The 16,593-nt window shown below is 41.8% G+C and overlaps 2 protein-coding genes across 4 annotated transcripts in view; one reads left to right on the top strand and one right to left on the bottom strand.

Moving 5' to 3' along the window:
* Positions 1-4,806, bottom strand: part of RNF144B (ring finger protein 144B) — a 143,613-nt gene extending 138,807 nt beyond the window's left edge. For both annotated transcript variants that reach the window (XM_016155876.2, XM_016155874.2), the window contains exon 1: positions 2,890-4,806. The gene's annotated coding sequence lies outside the window, so the exon portion shown is untranslated. The remainder of the gene's footprint in view (positions 1-2,889) is intronic.
* Positions 4,807-13,601: 8,795 nt separating this feature from the next.
* Positions 13,602-16,593, top strand: part of DEK (DEK proto-oncogene) — a 28,479-nt gene continuing 25,487 nt past the window's right edge. Inside the window, exons 1-2 of one of the 2 annotated variants that reach the window (XM_016155872.2) lie at positions 13,602-13,973; positions 14,341-14,497. In XM_016155872.2, coding sequence (XP_016011358.1) covers positions 14,350-14,497 — 148 coding nt within the window. In that variant the 5' untranslated portion in view covers positions 13,602-13,973; positions 14,341-14,349. The remainder of the gene's footprint in view (positions 13,974-14,340; positions 14,498-16,593) is intronic. The other variant, XM_016155871.2, reaches the window with a different exon arrangement.

Here is a 16,593-nt window from a genome sequence, read left to right on the forward strand (position 1 = left end):
GTTTCACCAGACATCTAGCTGAGATTTGCAATGACTTTACTGCCATTCCTATATTATTGAGCTGATATATATATTTAAGCAAAATCCTCATTACTACAAGAACTGGAAGAATATAAAATCTAATAGGCAGTCTCAAAGTGTGGATTATAGCTATGAGTACTCCAATATTTATCTGTAAAAAGAAATGATTAGAATCTAGATAACTTCCAAAGTGCCTTCCAATTTTAATACTCCATGATTATTATTTCTACATAGTTGAATCACTGGGAAATTAACAGTACAATTAAATAAGGCAATTTGTAATCTAGGCTACACTAAAACTACTTTCTGTGGCTAAAGGTATTTCTTAGAATACTGAGCTAAAAATGTAACTGCATTCTGCAACCAGTGCAAACATGTTCTAATTGATGGGAGGGAAAAAATTCAATCCAGAGTGCCAGCAATTCCTCTGTGAGCTAGCGTGGCAGGGAGAGTGTGGGGTCAGTGAAGCATCAAGTTACATACCAAATTAAAGGTCTGGAGGAGAGTAGCAGGGTTTAATCATCCACTGTCTGATGCTGCCAGAATTGGATCAACCACTCTTACCCGCTCACAAAGGACTGCTCTACGTATGCTTAGCACACAGACCAAGGGCTTCAAACATGTTTTATTAAAAAGGCCTTCAATTCCAAGTAGATCTTTATGGAATTATTTCCTTGAAGTTTTTAGTTCTGTCATATTAAAATTTCCATGAAAAAGTAATCAAAACCTAATGCTTACAGTATTCTGCCACACACACAAAAAAAATATTGTGAGTTTTTGTTCCTATTAAAAACATGTGTTACATATATATACATAATTATGTAAGTCCCAGATCCAGTGTACACACATATACACAAAAACATTAGGAAAAAATGATAATAGTTTCGCCTTAGCCAACAAAATTCATAACATAATTTGTACTCTGTCCATTACTCCCTGCATTAAGCCAATGCTTTAAAAAGGTCAACAAGCAATGAATACTTCTGCATATTTTGTGACATAGACTACAAACACTAGATCTATAGGGATGAATTAAGGTCACTTTTAAAATTGAAACAGTATTTCTGGACCTGGTTAGTTAAATCGTGTGCATCTGCACTCTTTTTCCTAAGGGAAAGTTAATTTTAGAAAGAAGAAAAAGTCTGCCAGGAAAACAATCACATTGGCTCAATACCTAGACAGTGACTCTTTTCTTAAAGTTTAAAATGCTTTACAGTCTTGTACTTGTCCTAAATATCCTTGAAAGCAGTTACCAAATGCCATCTCTATTTCAATATGAGCATCTCATTTTGTTAAAAGTTACATGAGTTACTATTATACCTACTTTATGATATTTTTAAAAATTAGTCTTTCATCCCTATTTTCTAAAAGACAAATAAAAATCCTTATTTTCCTTAGTAGTTACATTCTGAGAGTTTGTTAGATACTTATAATGGTTTAGGTACATATACATACATATATATATGAAAAGCAGCAGATGTAAATCTATGACAAAGTGAAAAATGGAGAAACATTTGATTATATGTGTCATTTCAAACAGAACTTACAGACATTCTTAACCAATTCAGGGTAGAGACTGGTTCAAATAATGAGGAATATAAACAGGACCTAAATTAATTTATACAATTCCTCCCTCTGGTTCCTAGTTAAGTCCTTTTAGGTCTCAAGCCTTAAAGTAACCAATGTGTAAAAATGCCAGTAGTCATTGACAGAGAGGCAATGCAAGCAGAGTGAAGCAAGATTTTCTGATTCCTATGAGTGCTTATGAAAGAATTATTACATTTTTTAATTGATGTGTAAAATCTAACTCTTTAACTAGAGTTATTAGAAGTAGTTATTTCTCTTCACCCTATAGCTGAGTTTCAAATAATATTCCCTTCCCAAAACTGCCATCTCTGAACCAATGATACCCTACCAAATTCATCTACTTGAAGGCAAGCAGCTTTCACTCCATTTTTATTTTCTTCACACTGCTATATCCAGATGAGATTTACCAACAGTTGGGTGCCCCCTTTCCCTCCCATGCAGACTCTACAGATATTTTCAAGTGATTATGAGGGGGATCACTTAGCAATCACCTGGAGCGCTTTTTAATGCACAGAAGCCTGCAAGCACGCGCGCGCGCACACACACACACACACACACACGCACGCACACGCGCGCGCGCGTGCACACACACACTTCTGAATCAGGATCTTAGCGCCGACTAAGAGCTATTGCTTTAGGCTGTGATGAAGTTCTGGCACCGTAGTCACTCAGAAAACCTTGTAAACTTATCACAGTATTTGATTTTCAGGAAAATTAACCCAAAGACCCTCAACCTATTGTTTAGTGCCGATACAAAAGATAGGACAGTATACCTACCTTGACCAAGGGTGAATATGCCCTCCTACACACACACACACACACACACACACACACACACACACACACACACACACACACACACAAAGTTAGAATGGTAACAGAAGGCGGGGGCAGGTATGTTTCGAAAGAAGAGCTGTGATATTTCAGCCAGGAAATCGTAGCAGATTGGAAGGGAAAGCCCTGCGGCGATGTTTGCGCTCCATAACTGGTGAGGGTGGAAGACCTGCTGCCTCCTCCCCCAGAGCGTGGGGTTCCCGAGCTGCCCCGGGGGAGAGGGAATGGGAGGGTGGGGAGGAGAAGGGGGGTTCCGCGTGCTGCAGAGTAGAAGCCGGGATGGCGGAGGGTCAGAGTCCCTGCGGTCGCTCGCGCAGAGCTCCCGGGCGCCGAGAACCAGGGAGGGAGCGAGGTAAGGAGGAGGTGCCAGCCTGGAGAGGCCGAACTGCACCTGGTACGCTGACCTGGCCCGCGAGGGCGAGAACGGCACCCAGCGCCTCTCCTTACCTTGCGCGCGAGGTCTGAGTGAGGAGCAGGGGACTCGGGGGCGCAGGGCTCGGCGAGGGCGTGTGCCGTTCAGTGTCCGCTGTCAGCTCTGTCCCGCAGCCGTCGCGGGTCTCTGAAGCTTTCGGGTGTCCTGCTACCAGCCCCTGAGCGCTTCTCGGGCTCCTCCTTCGGCCCTGTCCCTGCTGCCTGCCTCCTCTCCCCTCACGCAGCCCTTCGCGCGCTCCCTTCTCCCCCTGCTGTTTATTCCGGAGAGCTGTGGCCCCCTCTCCTAGCCTGCCCTCCCCCGGCGCGTGCACGCACACACCTCCCCCAGAAACACGTTCTCTTTGCAGGGAGGCAGCGACTGGGGGTCCTTGAAATTCTGGAGCTGGCTGATCTCAGAAAACTCTTTTAAAAATCTTCGATCTGCCCAATGAGGTTCAAGATAGGCATCACTTCCATTCATCTCCCGCCTACGTCCTCATTTGTCTTAACCACAACATCACTTAACACTTGATATTCATGCAGATTGTGATGAAAATCTCCTGCCAGTCATTTAAATTTTTCCAAAATAACTCCTCCCGTTTTATTGTTTTTAAAACCCAGACGTCCCCACTATTTAAACTAAGGTTGCCAGAACGTCAGATTGTCCTGAGGAAAAATATGTTCAGCTGTACAAGGCAGGGCAAGTCTCTTTTTACCTACACTGTCAATGCCTGCCACCTGTCAGGGTCCCAGAGTAAGGGCCAGAGCAGTCAATTACACCTGGCTTGGGTTACTGAGAATGTCGAGAGCCTCTGTTCTCACTTAGAGATGCCATTCCAAAGCCAAAGTTCTGGAAAGAAACAAGTGGATGGATTCAGTTCTAATGGTGAGGAAACCAGCAATAGGTAGAACATACTGAATAATAAAATAGATAAGAAGGATGCAAAGGGATCTGCGATAACATTGTTGTATCACTAAAATGCAGGAGCTGGAGTGACATAATCCCTACTGGGAATGTGGAAGGTGATTAGTTAAATGGTATTCCATTTATTCATTTACCCATTCATATACTATATATCTATAGAGTAGATTAGAGGCAGTGTAGCATTATCCATAATCAGTCATGCTAGGAATTAACATGAGAAGCAGTCAGTTTATTACAGAGCCCTGACAAAGCAAATATCTGTTAGAGACTCCATATTAATCCATCATCTTCTTAAAATTGATCAGATAACTTTCTAATCTGAGGGATGGAAAAAAAAAATGGATACTTACTGAAACTGTCAGTTTTCTCCGTTGGGCAAGAAGGTGGTTATCAGAAGATAAACTCACCATACAAGTTATTGCAACTGAAAGGACCAGTTTAGGTGACATAGGAAAAAAAGGTGTAGGGGGAAGTTAGCCCAAAGACTCTGGCCTTCTTATTCCTTCCACCAATATTTATGAATGCTTCCTAGTTGGCGACACTGCTGGGTGCTAGGAATAAAAGAGTTTACAAGAAAGGCAACATCCCCAACCTCACCAAACTGAATAGGATAGGCAAGTACATAGGCTGTTAAAAGTAGATTCTCTGATGGAAGACAGCACACATGAAGGGCTGTATACATGAAGCCCAGAAGAAGTAACTTTTATTCTATGACCTGAAGAGTGATCATAATTTGGCCAGGGACAAGAGACTAGAAGGAGAAAGGGTTTTCTAGTAGGTGGTACGCCATGGAGAGAAAGTCAAAAGTAAGAAAGAACACTGGCAATTCAGAGTTTAAAGAAGCTCATTATGGCTGGGAGATTTTTTCAGGGGGGTGGCAGTAGAAGTGGCTGGGAAGGAGAATAGAAAGACAAGGCTAGAGAGGTTAGCAGAGGCAAGATCACAGAGAGTCTTTTAGGCCAGCAGTCTCCAACCTTTTTGGCACCAGGGATCGGTACTCCTATGAGAATCTAATGCCTGATGAGGCGGTGAAGTTAGCGCTGGGGAGCAACTGCAAATACAAATGAGGCTTTACTTGCTTGCCAGCTGCTCACCTCCTGCTGTGTGGCCCGGTCCCTAACAGGCCATGTACTAGTAATGGTCCACAGCCCAGAGGGGTTAGGGACCCCTGTTCTAGGCCATGTTTTCAAAAGTGCACTTTACTCCACAGACAATGGAGAAGAATTAAAATGTTATAGGCAAGGTAATGGTGAGATTAAGATTTTGCTTGAGAAAGACTGCTGATGCTGTAGTAGTCTTTGTCAAATGAGGATGGGGTTAGGAATGAAAGGGAATCAGGAAAAAAAGCTCTAGAAGGGGCACATGATCAGTGAATATCAGCGTATAGATCTTCCTGCCTTTGTGGGTTCTAAGTTCAGTCCCCTGACAAGTCCCAGGAGAAATTAACTTTTCCTGAAGGAGAGGTGTGGTGGAGGAGAGTCAGTGGTGGTAAACAACTGAGAAACAATAGAAGTAAATATAAATTAGAGATAGAAATTTTTTTGTTTTTTTTAAATGAAATTGATTATACTGTAACTCACGGTTTAAGGATAAAAGGTGTTAATTTGTAACTAGTCAGTGGAGTAAAGAAAAATTTGACACACAGGAATCATTTTGATATATATTCCAAATTTCCTACTACATGACAGCAAACCAGCATGCTCCTACCCCAGTTTCCCTCTCCTTTAGAGAGTTATTTTATTCCTACTTTCATTCTGCCCATCTAATCATTTTATGATCTTCCTCAATTTGAATCCATCTGTTTGAAATCAAAGTTATGCTACTTCTAATACTAGGCCATCCTCTCTAGATTCAGAAAACTCTAGACATGTATGACTGCCACTGGAAGCTTGATTACTTCACTGTAACCATGGTAGTTTGTAAACAGAAGATCTCATGGAAAGCATGAGTGCCAAGGCAAGGGTGCTCTGAGGTAGAGGTAACGTAATGGGGCTCCTCTGCTGGATCCTCCTATCTGACTGAGACAAGTGGGCAGAGGTGAAAGCAAGGAAAAAGGGCAGGCTGACCTTAAAAGAGCAGAGTCAGAGCAGGACAGCCAAATATTTTAGCCCTAGATCACGCTCTTCATTATTCTTTTGTTGTTGTTCAAGATTATTTGCTGCCTTTTCTCTCTCTCAGTTCTATTTTCTCTTCTCTTTTTAAAACCTCTCCTCACTTCTTTTTTCTTCTTTCCTTTTCTTCCTTTCCTCCTTTTCTCCTTCATTCATTGATTCATTCTGCAAATATTTTTGTATCTAGTATCTATTTTGTGTCTATGTCGTACTATCTACTATGTTACTATAGTAAGTGCTGGATATACAAAGGTGACCAAAGCAAAGTCCTTACACTGGAATTCAGTCAGTGGATGTATGAACTCTATGGTTGCAAGTAAGAGAAATGCAATCAAGATAACTTAAGAAAGATGGGGGATGGGAAGTGGATTGCTTAAACAGTAATAGGGCTGTCACTTGGAAGCCAGAGGCATGGGTACAGGCTCCCTCAACAATCTGGGGCTGAGAATTAAATACAATCATAAATCTCTGTTTTTCCGTTATCCTAATTCACTTTCATCTTTAATTCCAAATTCCGAGGGAGGAGACGAACTGACCTTACTTGGGTCAGATGCCCAGTCAAGGAGGACAGGATGCCAGAGTCACGGTGTAAAAACATGCCTACAAGAGTTCTTCACATAACTAACTATATGGATGGTGGCTAGCATAGGATTGGGGATGAGGATGGAAGGGTATTTGAGAAGGCTGGGAGGAAGGCAGCTCTTCAGAAAGAGTACTGTAGGCAGACAATTTGCCAGATGTTTATTATAAAAGTAGACATGTAAATAAGTAATTACAATATAATTGATGCACAAGTACTGTAATAGAGATATGAACAAAGTGCTAAGGGGACACAGTATAAGAGGGAGGGAAGGGAGTCTCAACTTCAGAGACATAATGATTCATGGAGAATGCAATGTTTTGAGTCTTAAAAGAGTAATCTTTTGTTTGCCAGATAAACACAGTAGCTGGACTGTAAGACTTGCAAGATTATTCCATGTTTGGTGGCTGATTTTTCAGTAAGGATAAGGCTTCAGAGAGAGACTAGTAAGGAGTCTATTGCAACAGTTAATTAGAGAGCTAATAATGGCCTGAAAGAAAAGGAGATGTGTACAAGACACATTTAGAGACTTAGAACTTGATGTGGAGAGTTGAGAAGAGCAAAAGACCAAAGATGATTTCAAATATTCAAACTTGGGCAATGAAGTGAACAACAAAGTAATTAAATGAATGCGTAAAAAGAGGAGAGATTTGCTAGAGTAGAGAATGGGGTTAGTTTTTAATATGTTGAATTTCAGATATTGATGTAATACTGAATGAAGAAGTTTAATAGGCAGTTGATAAGAGCATGATATTCAAGGAGAAAGTTAGTTGACAAATATATTGATTTGCGCTTTATTAATCTGGAGTTCATTGATTCCATGCGTGTGGATGAGATTATTCAAGGAAATCATGTGTAAGGTAAAAACTAAGGGCCTAGATGGATCCCTGAAGAATACCATCATTTTAACGGATGCAGGATAGCCAGGAAGAGGAATAAGAGAAAATAATGTCATGCAAGTCAAGAGAGTTTTTGAAAGAAGGGGATGGTAGACAGTGCCAAATACCATGCAGAAACTATGTAATATTATAGGAGTAGTCAAAAGAAGCCTTTTGACTGCCTATTTGGAGATCATGGTTTGGTTAGTCTTTATGAGAACAGTTTTAGTGGAGTGCTATGAAAAAATACATTGCATTACATATGCATTCTCAATCTCAGCACTATTGATGTTTTGAACCAGATAATTCTTTGTCGTGAGGGTTGTTCTGCACATTATAGTATGTTTAGTAGCATCCTGGGCCTCTCACCACTACATGCCAGTAGCTCCTCGCCCTCATGTGACAACTAAAAACATCTCTAAATGTCTTCTGTGGGCAAAATGCCTCCCACCACTTGAGAAACACTGCAGTAATTTGAGATATGGATAGGAGAGAGAGATAACAAATTTATTTTTCCAAAAAAATATTAAGAAGTAGCATCACCTTTTAAAAATCTTTTTCTTTCCCTAATTTGCAAACATCTGTTTATTTGATTTTTTAAACCCAAGCTGCCTATGGGACAAATATCCATCCAAGCCTTCTCTAGTTCACTTAAATAAAAAATAATTTATAAAAAGTATTTTATTTATAAAAATCTATATTCAAACTTTACAGGAATATTTTAGAGTTACACATATCTTTTTTTGTTTTTTCCTGTAGTGACAGAAAGGATATCACTCATTATCCAGGGGTAGGTATTGAACAGATGAGAGGGTAGGGGAAAAAAAGGGCACAAAAACACTTTTGGATGTGATAGGTATGTTCCTCATCTTGATTGTGGTCATGGTTCCATGCTGTATACATATGTCATAATTATCATTATACTTCCATTATGTGCATTTTATTTCATGCCATTTATACTCCAATAAATTGTAAAACAAAATAAAAACAGAAAAAAAATAAGGTAGGTTGCCTGTACGAATAGCAAGAAAGAGTAGGTGATGGAGATAGACAGATAAGCGAGGGCTCAAATTATCATACAGTTTGTTGCAGGTTTGAATTCTGTCATGTGTAATGGGGAGCCAATTGAGACTGCTAAACATAAGTGTGATCTAGACATATCTGTTTTCTAAGAAAACACCCCATTTTGATAATCTTGAGACAATGTCGAGGATTTCTAGCCAGCTTATAATGAAAAACACTTTACTGCCTTTGATAATTCAGCCAGCAGTGGTGGCACTAAATATAATCTAATCACTGAATGAGCAGAATAGCACCCTTCAACAGAGATTATCTTATTTTACAGCAAACGAGGGAAATAATACCAAAGCTCCATGCTTCTTTATTTCCTTGGTCGCATTCCATAAAAGAGTTGATAAAGATATTTAATGAACTGTGTTACAAATAATACTTACTAAATTTAGAGCAAAATTAGGTACTAGGGCCAAAATTTGGTAACCACTTATCCTTTGTTCTCCAAATTTTAGGAGTCTTGCCACCATCTCCTTCATTTTCTCCCACTAGTCACCTTGAATAATCTTCCCTGGCTATTGTCAGAACTAGACTATCCAGTTTACCAACCAACTGGATGTTGCTGCATTCAAATATTTTCAAACCTAATCTCAAATCACTAAACTGTAGACTTTGGCCCTTTCTACCAAAATAGAGTATGATATATTATTTTTAGAAGAGCCAAATATGTCACTATATTTATGACCAACTTTAAATAAGAATCTGGCCATCAACCTAGTCAAGCCATGTTCATTTACTGAGTTGATATTGCTGAAAGGTCTTTAAATAGCAGCCAGACAACAGTCTAATGCCACTGTCTAAAAACCAAAAGGGGATGCACTGCAATTACACAAATATTTTTTAAGTATTTACTATGTGTCAGGCACTGTTCCAAGTACTGGGAGAGAATAAATAGCATGAACATGGTCTCTGTCCATGAAGTTTATAGTCTGAAAAAGATAGATATGTGTATGTAAGAGCCAGCCAGATACATGCAGGAAAGACACACACACACACACACACACACACACACACACACACAATCTATATGTATATAATATACATATGCAATGTACATGAAAACTTATCAAGGCAAAATGAAAAAACTTTAAGAATCAAGGTTTTAGTATTTCTAAAATAAAACCAACAGACCTTTTCGGGCACATTCCTTGCTCATTCCAATTGTACCTAATCTGGTTGCAATGATCAGCCCCTTCTATGCAGAGAGCAATGCTAACTATTCCACATATGCCCAATATTGCTTAGATTCTTTTCAGTTAGGTGGGGTCATTTTGGCCTCTGGCCAGTGAGCACAATCATAGAAGAACAGGAATGAGTTCTGCTCTCTTCCCCTACCACCACGAACAAGAACTTGTGTTGAGATGGTGGATCTACAAGATCAAAGCAGTCTAGAAAAATGAATAAACCACATGAACGGAAGCCCTGAGGAGCTAGCTGAACTGACAGAGAGTTTTACAGAGTGAGAAATAAATGTCTGATGTTAAACAAAACTGTTGAATGGCTGTTAAACAAACTTTTGCTGAAATATCCTGTCCTATCCTAATACACCATCTCATCGCATTAAACAATAAATGTTCTGAATCTTCACAATAAGAGTTTAATAAGAGTTTGGTTTGCATTCGTTCAGCAAATAACTATTGACCACTTACTATGAGTTAAGTGCTGCTTAAGTTGCTGAGAAAATAGTGAATGATAGAGTCTCTGCAGCTACAGGAGCTTGCATTTTAGTGGGGAAGAAAGCCAACAAATTTTTCAGATAGTGATAAATGCAACAAAGAAATAATGATCTTTCTTCTTGACCTTGCCCCATTTTCACTATCACCCCTCTCATGTCATTACTTTCTTCTCTATTCAACTCAGATTCTATGCTCCATCATTATGTTCATTGTCTTGCCCAAATCCTCAACTCATTTACCTTTCTCTCCTATTTTCGTCCTTGCCTGGCAAAATCACAGCCTGGTTAAATCCAAATATTTGCCATCTTCACACCTATTCCTGGGTAGCTGAATATGGCTGAAGAAAAATAATAATCTTGATAAGTCTCATTTTGACTTCATTGCCACTATTCTCACTTGGTCCTCCTTGCAGCTTCCATACTACATTCCCTAATCCACATACCCACCATTCTCCTACAAAACTAACTCACATTTCCTCTCTTATGAAACCTCTCACAGTCCTCTCCCACAATCACTCACTGTCAATGATTTTGCTCCTGACTTCACTGAGAAACTTAAAGGAATAAGGATTTCTAAAACTCCTACTACATTAGCCAACTCCTATCTAGTACTGGTACACACATCCTCCATCTTCCCTCTCATTGCTGTGTAGAAAAACTGTCCATTGTCCCATCTAAGGAAAACTCTTCCACTTGTGCACTAGATCTATCACCTCTCATCTCCTGTGGTAAACATGGAGATGTGCCACCCAGATCCCCCTTCAAAGAAAGACCTGCTGCCTAGCTGCAGAGCCTGCAGCCAGCAGCTTCCCTCTGCCAGTGCCTTCAGGGTCTGCCACAGCTATGGAGTCTCTTCACCTGAGCATGCCCTTCCTGGGACACTTGCGTGCAGTGATAAAACGCCCAGACAAGCAGGACGCTTAGAAAAGCTGGTACTAGCTCCAGAGCTCCGCATAGGGCTGCCTGAGGCTTTGTCAGGTTGGATTAACAGTTGGACCTCTTCCTGTACCCAATCTTGCGTCCTTCCTCTTCCTTTCACAGATATTGATTCCTAATAGCTGGCAACCCAAATTCTGCTTTAGCATCTGCTTACAGAAAACCCAAGTTGACATATCTATCTTAGGTCCCCTTCCTTTCATCGCCAGTTTTCCTCTCTACTGATTCATTCCCATCATGATATATTCATTAATATCTTCCTTCTTAAAAAACAAACTCCCTTTGAGCTACTCCTACATTTCTCTGCTCCCTTGAACAGCAAAATTCCTGAAGAGTGTCTCTGAATCCATTCTTTGCCTATCTGTCTATATCTCAGCTCCTGGCACCTTCATATTCACCACCCCACAGAAACAGCTGTTAGTATTGCTAACAACTTATCATTGTTATATCAGATGCTCAATTCTAAGTTCTCATCTCACCTGACTATTAAGCTGCTTCTGACCCAGTTGATTACTCTATCCCTCTTAGACACTTCTTATACATTTGACTTCTGAAATACAACTTTCACTTGATGCTTTTACCACTTCACTGGATATATTTGTTCCTTCTCTTCTCCTTTGCTGGTTCTTCTCCTTCTCCTGAACCTCTAAACATTGAAGAGTTCCAGGGTACAATCTTTACCCTTTCTTATCTCTCCAATATTCACTCTGTTGGTGATCTCATTTAGCCTCAGGGCTTTAAATACCCTCAACATGTTGACAACTGCTAAATTTACATCTTGAGCTAGAGCTTCTTCCTCTGAATGCCACACTCTCACATCCAGCTGGTTATTCTGAATCCGTTTAAATGCTAACAGGAATCTCAAACCTAACATGTCAGAAACAAAATTGATCTCCTGAGTCATCATCTATCCCCCAGCAAAAGCCCTTCACCCCTTTCCTAACTCCTGAGGTCTTTCTCATCTCAGCAAATACTACTTGGCTTTTCTGGTTATTGAACCAAAAATGCAAAGTCATCATTAATTTCTCTTTGTCTCTTATACCCTACATTCAATACTTCAGAGAATTCTTTGGGAATATATCCAGTCTTTCTTCACTGCTCTCATTTACATAAGAGCCCTTTTCAAATGTCATCTTATTAACAAGATCTTCCTCAATTATCAAATATGTAAAAAGAAAATTTCATCCACCCTAGTGGTACTTCCTATCTCCTTTACTTTGTTTTACTTGTATCACTACTTATCATACAATATATCTACCTGTTTATTTGTTCGTCTGAGGAACAAAGAATAGGTGCTCAATACACTTTTTGAATGAATAAACAAATGAATAAAAAAAAAGAATGGAAAGGAATGGTGAAATAGTGATAGTACTGAGGTAGAAGCACCTGAGCATAGAGCTAAATGATGTTGGAGGTGCAAATCATTTGAAGATTCTGAGAGAAAAGGAGTCCTGGAAGAAAAAAGTAGACAGGTCAAAGGCAGGAATGAGCTTGGCTTTATAGGGGACCATCAAAGGCGGCTTGTGTGGCTGAAACATCTGTCAGAGATGAGATCAATACCGTCAGCAACTGAATTACATAGGACCTTATAAACCATTGTATTTTGTATTTTATTCCAAGTACCATAGAAAAAAACTGCCACTGAGGTTTTAAAAGAGTACTCAATCTGACAACTAAAAAAGAAAGAAATTTGGCTGCTGACTATTAGGTGGCAATGTGGAAACCACCTGACCAGTGAGAAGCTCTGTAGAAATCGAAGAAAAGGACAGGTTTTGAATGGCACCAGTAGAGTGGGAAATGGTATACAATCTGAAAGTCGAAATGACAGGATTTGCTTTTGTTTTCAGCAGGGGCATAAAAGGAAGAGTATTATCAGAGAAAAGCTCTACTTTTTGTCCTGCAACCCAGAGTCAGTCCATTCAAGCAAATTTATTTTTGTAATTGGGTAGATCGTATTTCCATTAAATATATTGAGTAAAAGGATCCTGTGGGCAGCTAGTGGTAGAGGAGCTGGGTAAAAATGAAGAGAATCACACAGAGAGGGGGAGCATTTGGGGGGGGGGGGAGGAATACTGCGTTCCTGAAATGAGTTTAAAAGTTTTCTGGGAAGTTGGCCTACAACTGCGGGAGAAGAGTGTGGACTGGGCGATACCATATTTCCTGTATTACAACACGCACACACTTTCCCCACTACATTGACAGGTCTGGAAACCTATTTGTCGCTGGTGACGTTTACTTTCAACGGATAGAGTCTGTATCCGTGCGGTGCACCTTCAGGCGATGGGGTCCTCGGAAATACAAAGGAATCGGGAGTCATCGCCAGCATGAACTCTGAGACCTAAATGGCACTTCCCCTCCATCTCTACGAAATACTGTAGACAGCGACTCCGAGGTTGGTAAACTTCATTACCACCACCCGCCCGCCCCCTCCCAGGCTCGAGACTACACCGCCTCTTTTCTGGGGGCCGGGCCGGGGAGACAATACCCACGCAGGCCCCCTAGCGTTCTTCCGTCCAGCGTCGCCCGGGACGCCGCTTGCCGGCTTTCCCCGGCCGAGCGCCGACGAGGACGAAACGCCAGACGCAGCCCCGCACGGGCCCGCAGTGCGCAGCCTCTCCGCCCGTGGCGGTGCGACCCCTCGCGGCCTCGCCCCATCGAGCCGCCCAGTTTCGCGCGGAGGAACCCGGCGCGTCCCGCCTCCCCCGTCCCGTTCCCCCCGACCCGCGCGCGCCAACTCCCAGCTGGCGGCCCTGATTGGCCGCCGCATTCCCGCTTTCTTGCCCGAACCGCCATTTTGAAAATCTTGTAGATTCTGGGGAGCGGAGGGCGCTGTACGCGCATCACGCCGGACCGAGGCCCTCGCGCCTTCTCTTCGGCGCCCGCCGTCGCCTCCGTAGCCTCCTTGTGCTCACGCGCGCCAGGCCCACGGCGGCCGGGACCCGCGGTAAGTGCTGCGTCGGGGCAAGGAGGCCGAGAGGGCGCCGCCGGGCCCGCCCGCTTCGCCGCGGCCATTTGGACGGCGGCCTGGGGCGGGGGAGGGGACGCGGCGCGGCCGGCGGTGGGAGGGGCGGCTGGGCCCAGCGGGTTCCCGCGTCGGGGATACCCGGACCGCGGGGCAGAGCGGGAGGGAAGCCCCCCGGGGAGGAGGAGCGGCTCCGTTCCAGCTGCCAGAGGAGGCAACTCTGAGGTCGGGTTTTCCCGCGGTCCCCGGCTTCCTGGGCTGTGAAGGGTCGGCCAGGTGGCTGAGGCCGCCCCGTCCTTCCCGCCCGGGGCGCGGGCAACCGAGACGTCTGATTGCCGCCCGCCCTCAGGTTGACAGCATGTCTTCCTCGGGCCCCGCTGCGGAGGGAGAGGGAACCCCCGACCAGCCCGCGTCCGAGAAAGAACCCGAAATTCCTGGCCCGAGAGAGGAAAGTGAAGAGGAGGACGAGGACGACGACGAGGAGGAGGACGAGGAGGAAGAAAAAGGTGGGGAGAAGGCCGTGTCTCTGAGAGAGGCTTTAGGGACGAGTCTTCTTGCCCTTTTTGCGCTTAGGGGCACTAAATGGGAGTGATTTTCTGCAAGAATGTCTGCGAAATTGATCTGATTTTGTGTTGAGCCATAGCAGAGAATTAACTTGGCGAATTCTGATTTTTAAAAAACTACTTGTTAGCGTTGTTATGTATTACGGAGAGCAGGTGACTTCTCACCTCAACATTTTCATAACATTTCTTCATTCGGCAGGAAGTTTTTAAGTTTCAGATCTGCTTTTAAAACTCTGAGCCTTTGAAGTTAACCGAGGTAATGTTTTTTAATCTTTTGCTAATGTAAGTACTCATCTTGTACCTTTTGAAGTTACTGTAAGGTCTTTAATGAAACGACACATTGAGTTGTTAATGTTGGTCCTAGAAATACTTTAATAATTTAAATATATTTGCTGGATATTGGTAGAGGTTTTTTCCAAAGGCCCAGAGGAGTTTCACCCGGTGAAAGCTATTGCTACTTGAGAAAGTTAAATATGAGAGCAGTGAACTATGAAAGTTAAACATGAGCTTAGTGCATTCTCGGTTTTGGCGTTGAGGGAAAGTGATATTAACCATTATTTGAAGGCATGAAACAAGAACCTTACGGAATTAAGAAATGGTACTTTATCAGTTTATTCATCATAGATAGGGCAGTGTCTCTTTGAAGTTTGTCACCTTCCAACTACTTAACCTATATTGGAGACCTTAACATTCTTTGATGATATTAACCTAATCTAAGTTTACTTAATATATGGTTTCAACTCAGCCAAACTTGGGAAGGATTTGAATTTTTCCTCCGAAAACTAGGTTTAACTGTCACTTTCTTTTAAGCCAAAGCCAGTTCATGGTCAGCATTTTATAAATCTAGGTTGAGATTACATGGTTGGTGTGCCTTTTGTTTAAGTGCTAAGTGCTCTAAGAGGGGAGCACATCCACATTTAATACAAAAATGCTTAGAAAAATGTTATTTTTAAGTTAATAATACAGTACCAAAATTGGCTGCAATATCTGCTAGTCCAAGACTTTTTCAGTACTTTTTCTTCCATTTTTTTGTTTGTTTTTATAGGCTTTTTGGATGATGAATTTCAACATGAAAATTTAAAATTGTTCCCAAGCCATTTTAAGAGCTCTAATTTATTATTCTGTTTCCCTCATTTTAGCTGTTACTGGAAAAACTAAAATTCTGAACATTTTTATCCTAGTTAGCTCTGAAAATGTAACTCTACTACTGAGGCATTGAAGAGACAAGGCAGTGAAGTCTGTGCCAAGTAAAGGGTGAGACTGACTTGGCAGTAGTTTTCTTGGAGGACATTGTGGGGATGAGGGAATGCCTAGTAAAAGATGACTCCTAGGTTTCTGTTTTTGGCAGCTAGATGGATAATCTTACCACTCTGAAAAATAGAATTTATGAAGGTGAGCAGGTTTGGGGATGATTATGATTTCTGTTTTGGATGCATTGACTTAGGTGCTAATAGGACAGGAAGTAAGCTGTCCAGTTGGCATCCCCATTAGTTGATCTGATGCTCAGGAAAAAACTGGGCTGGAGATAGACCAGGAAAATTATTAGCTTATAGATGGTCATCTAAGACAAACAAATTTAATGATTTCAATTGCTCAGGGAAAGGAAGCAAAGTGATAACAGGTTGCTTTAGAGTGCTTTCTCTTCTACACAATAAATACCAGAATATGCCTGCTAGGATCCTTTTCTCCTACCTCTTTCTGTGCAAATCCCTGTGTCTCCAAATCTTACGTGTCCTTTAAAGCCAACTCCAATGTTTTGATCCTTTTCCCCTAATCCAAAGATAATTACTCTTTCATCAACTCTCAGGACTCTTACTTGTATCTTTATTAAGGAGTTTTTATCATCTACTTTGGTGTATAATATATGTCTCATAGCCCGCCAGGTAGACATGACCACTTTCAGGAGATAACTCAGTGTCTTAATCATATACTCAGCCCCTCTTAGTATCTATATCTAGCACAGCTTTGTACAAAACAGGCATTTGGTTAAATAGGACCTCAGTGAAAGTGTCTTATTTATCTGATTCTATCTCAGTGAG

This window comes from Rousettus aegyptiacus, unplaced genomic scaffold, assembly GCF_014176215.1.
Source record: "Rousettus aegyptiacus isolate mRouAeg1 unplaced genomic scaffold, mRouAeg1.p scaffold_m13_p_1, whole genome shotgun sequence".
Classification (NCBI taxonomy): Eukaryota; Metazoa; Chordata; class Mammalia; order Chiroptera; family Pteropodidae; genus Rousettus; species Rousettus aegyptiacus.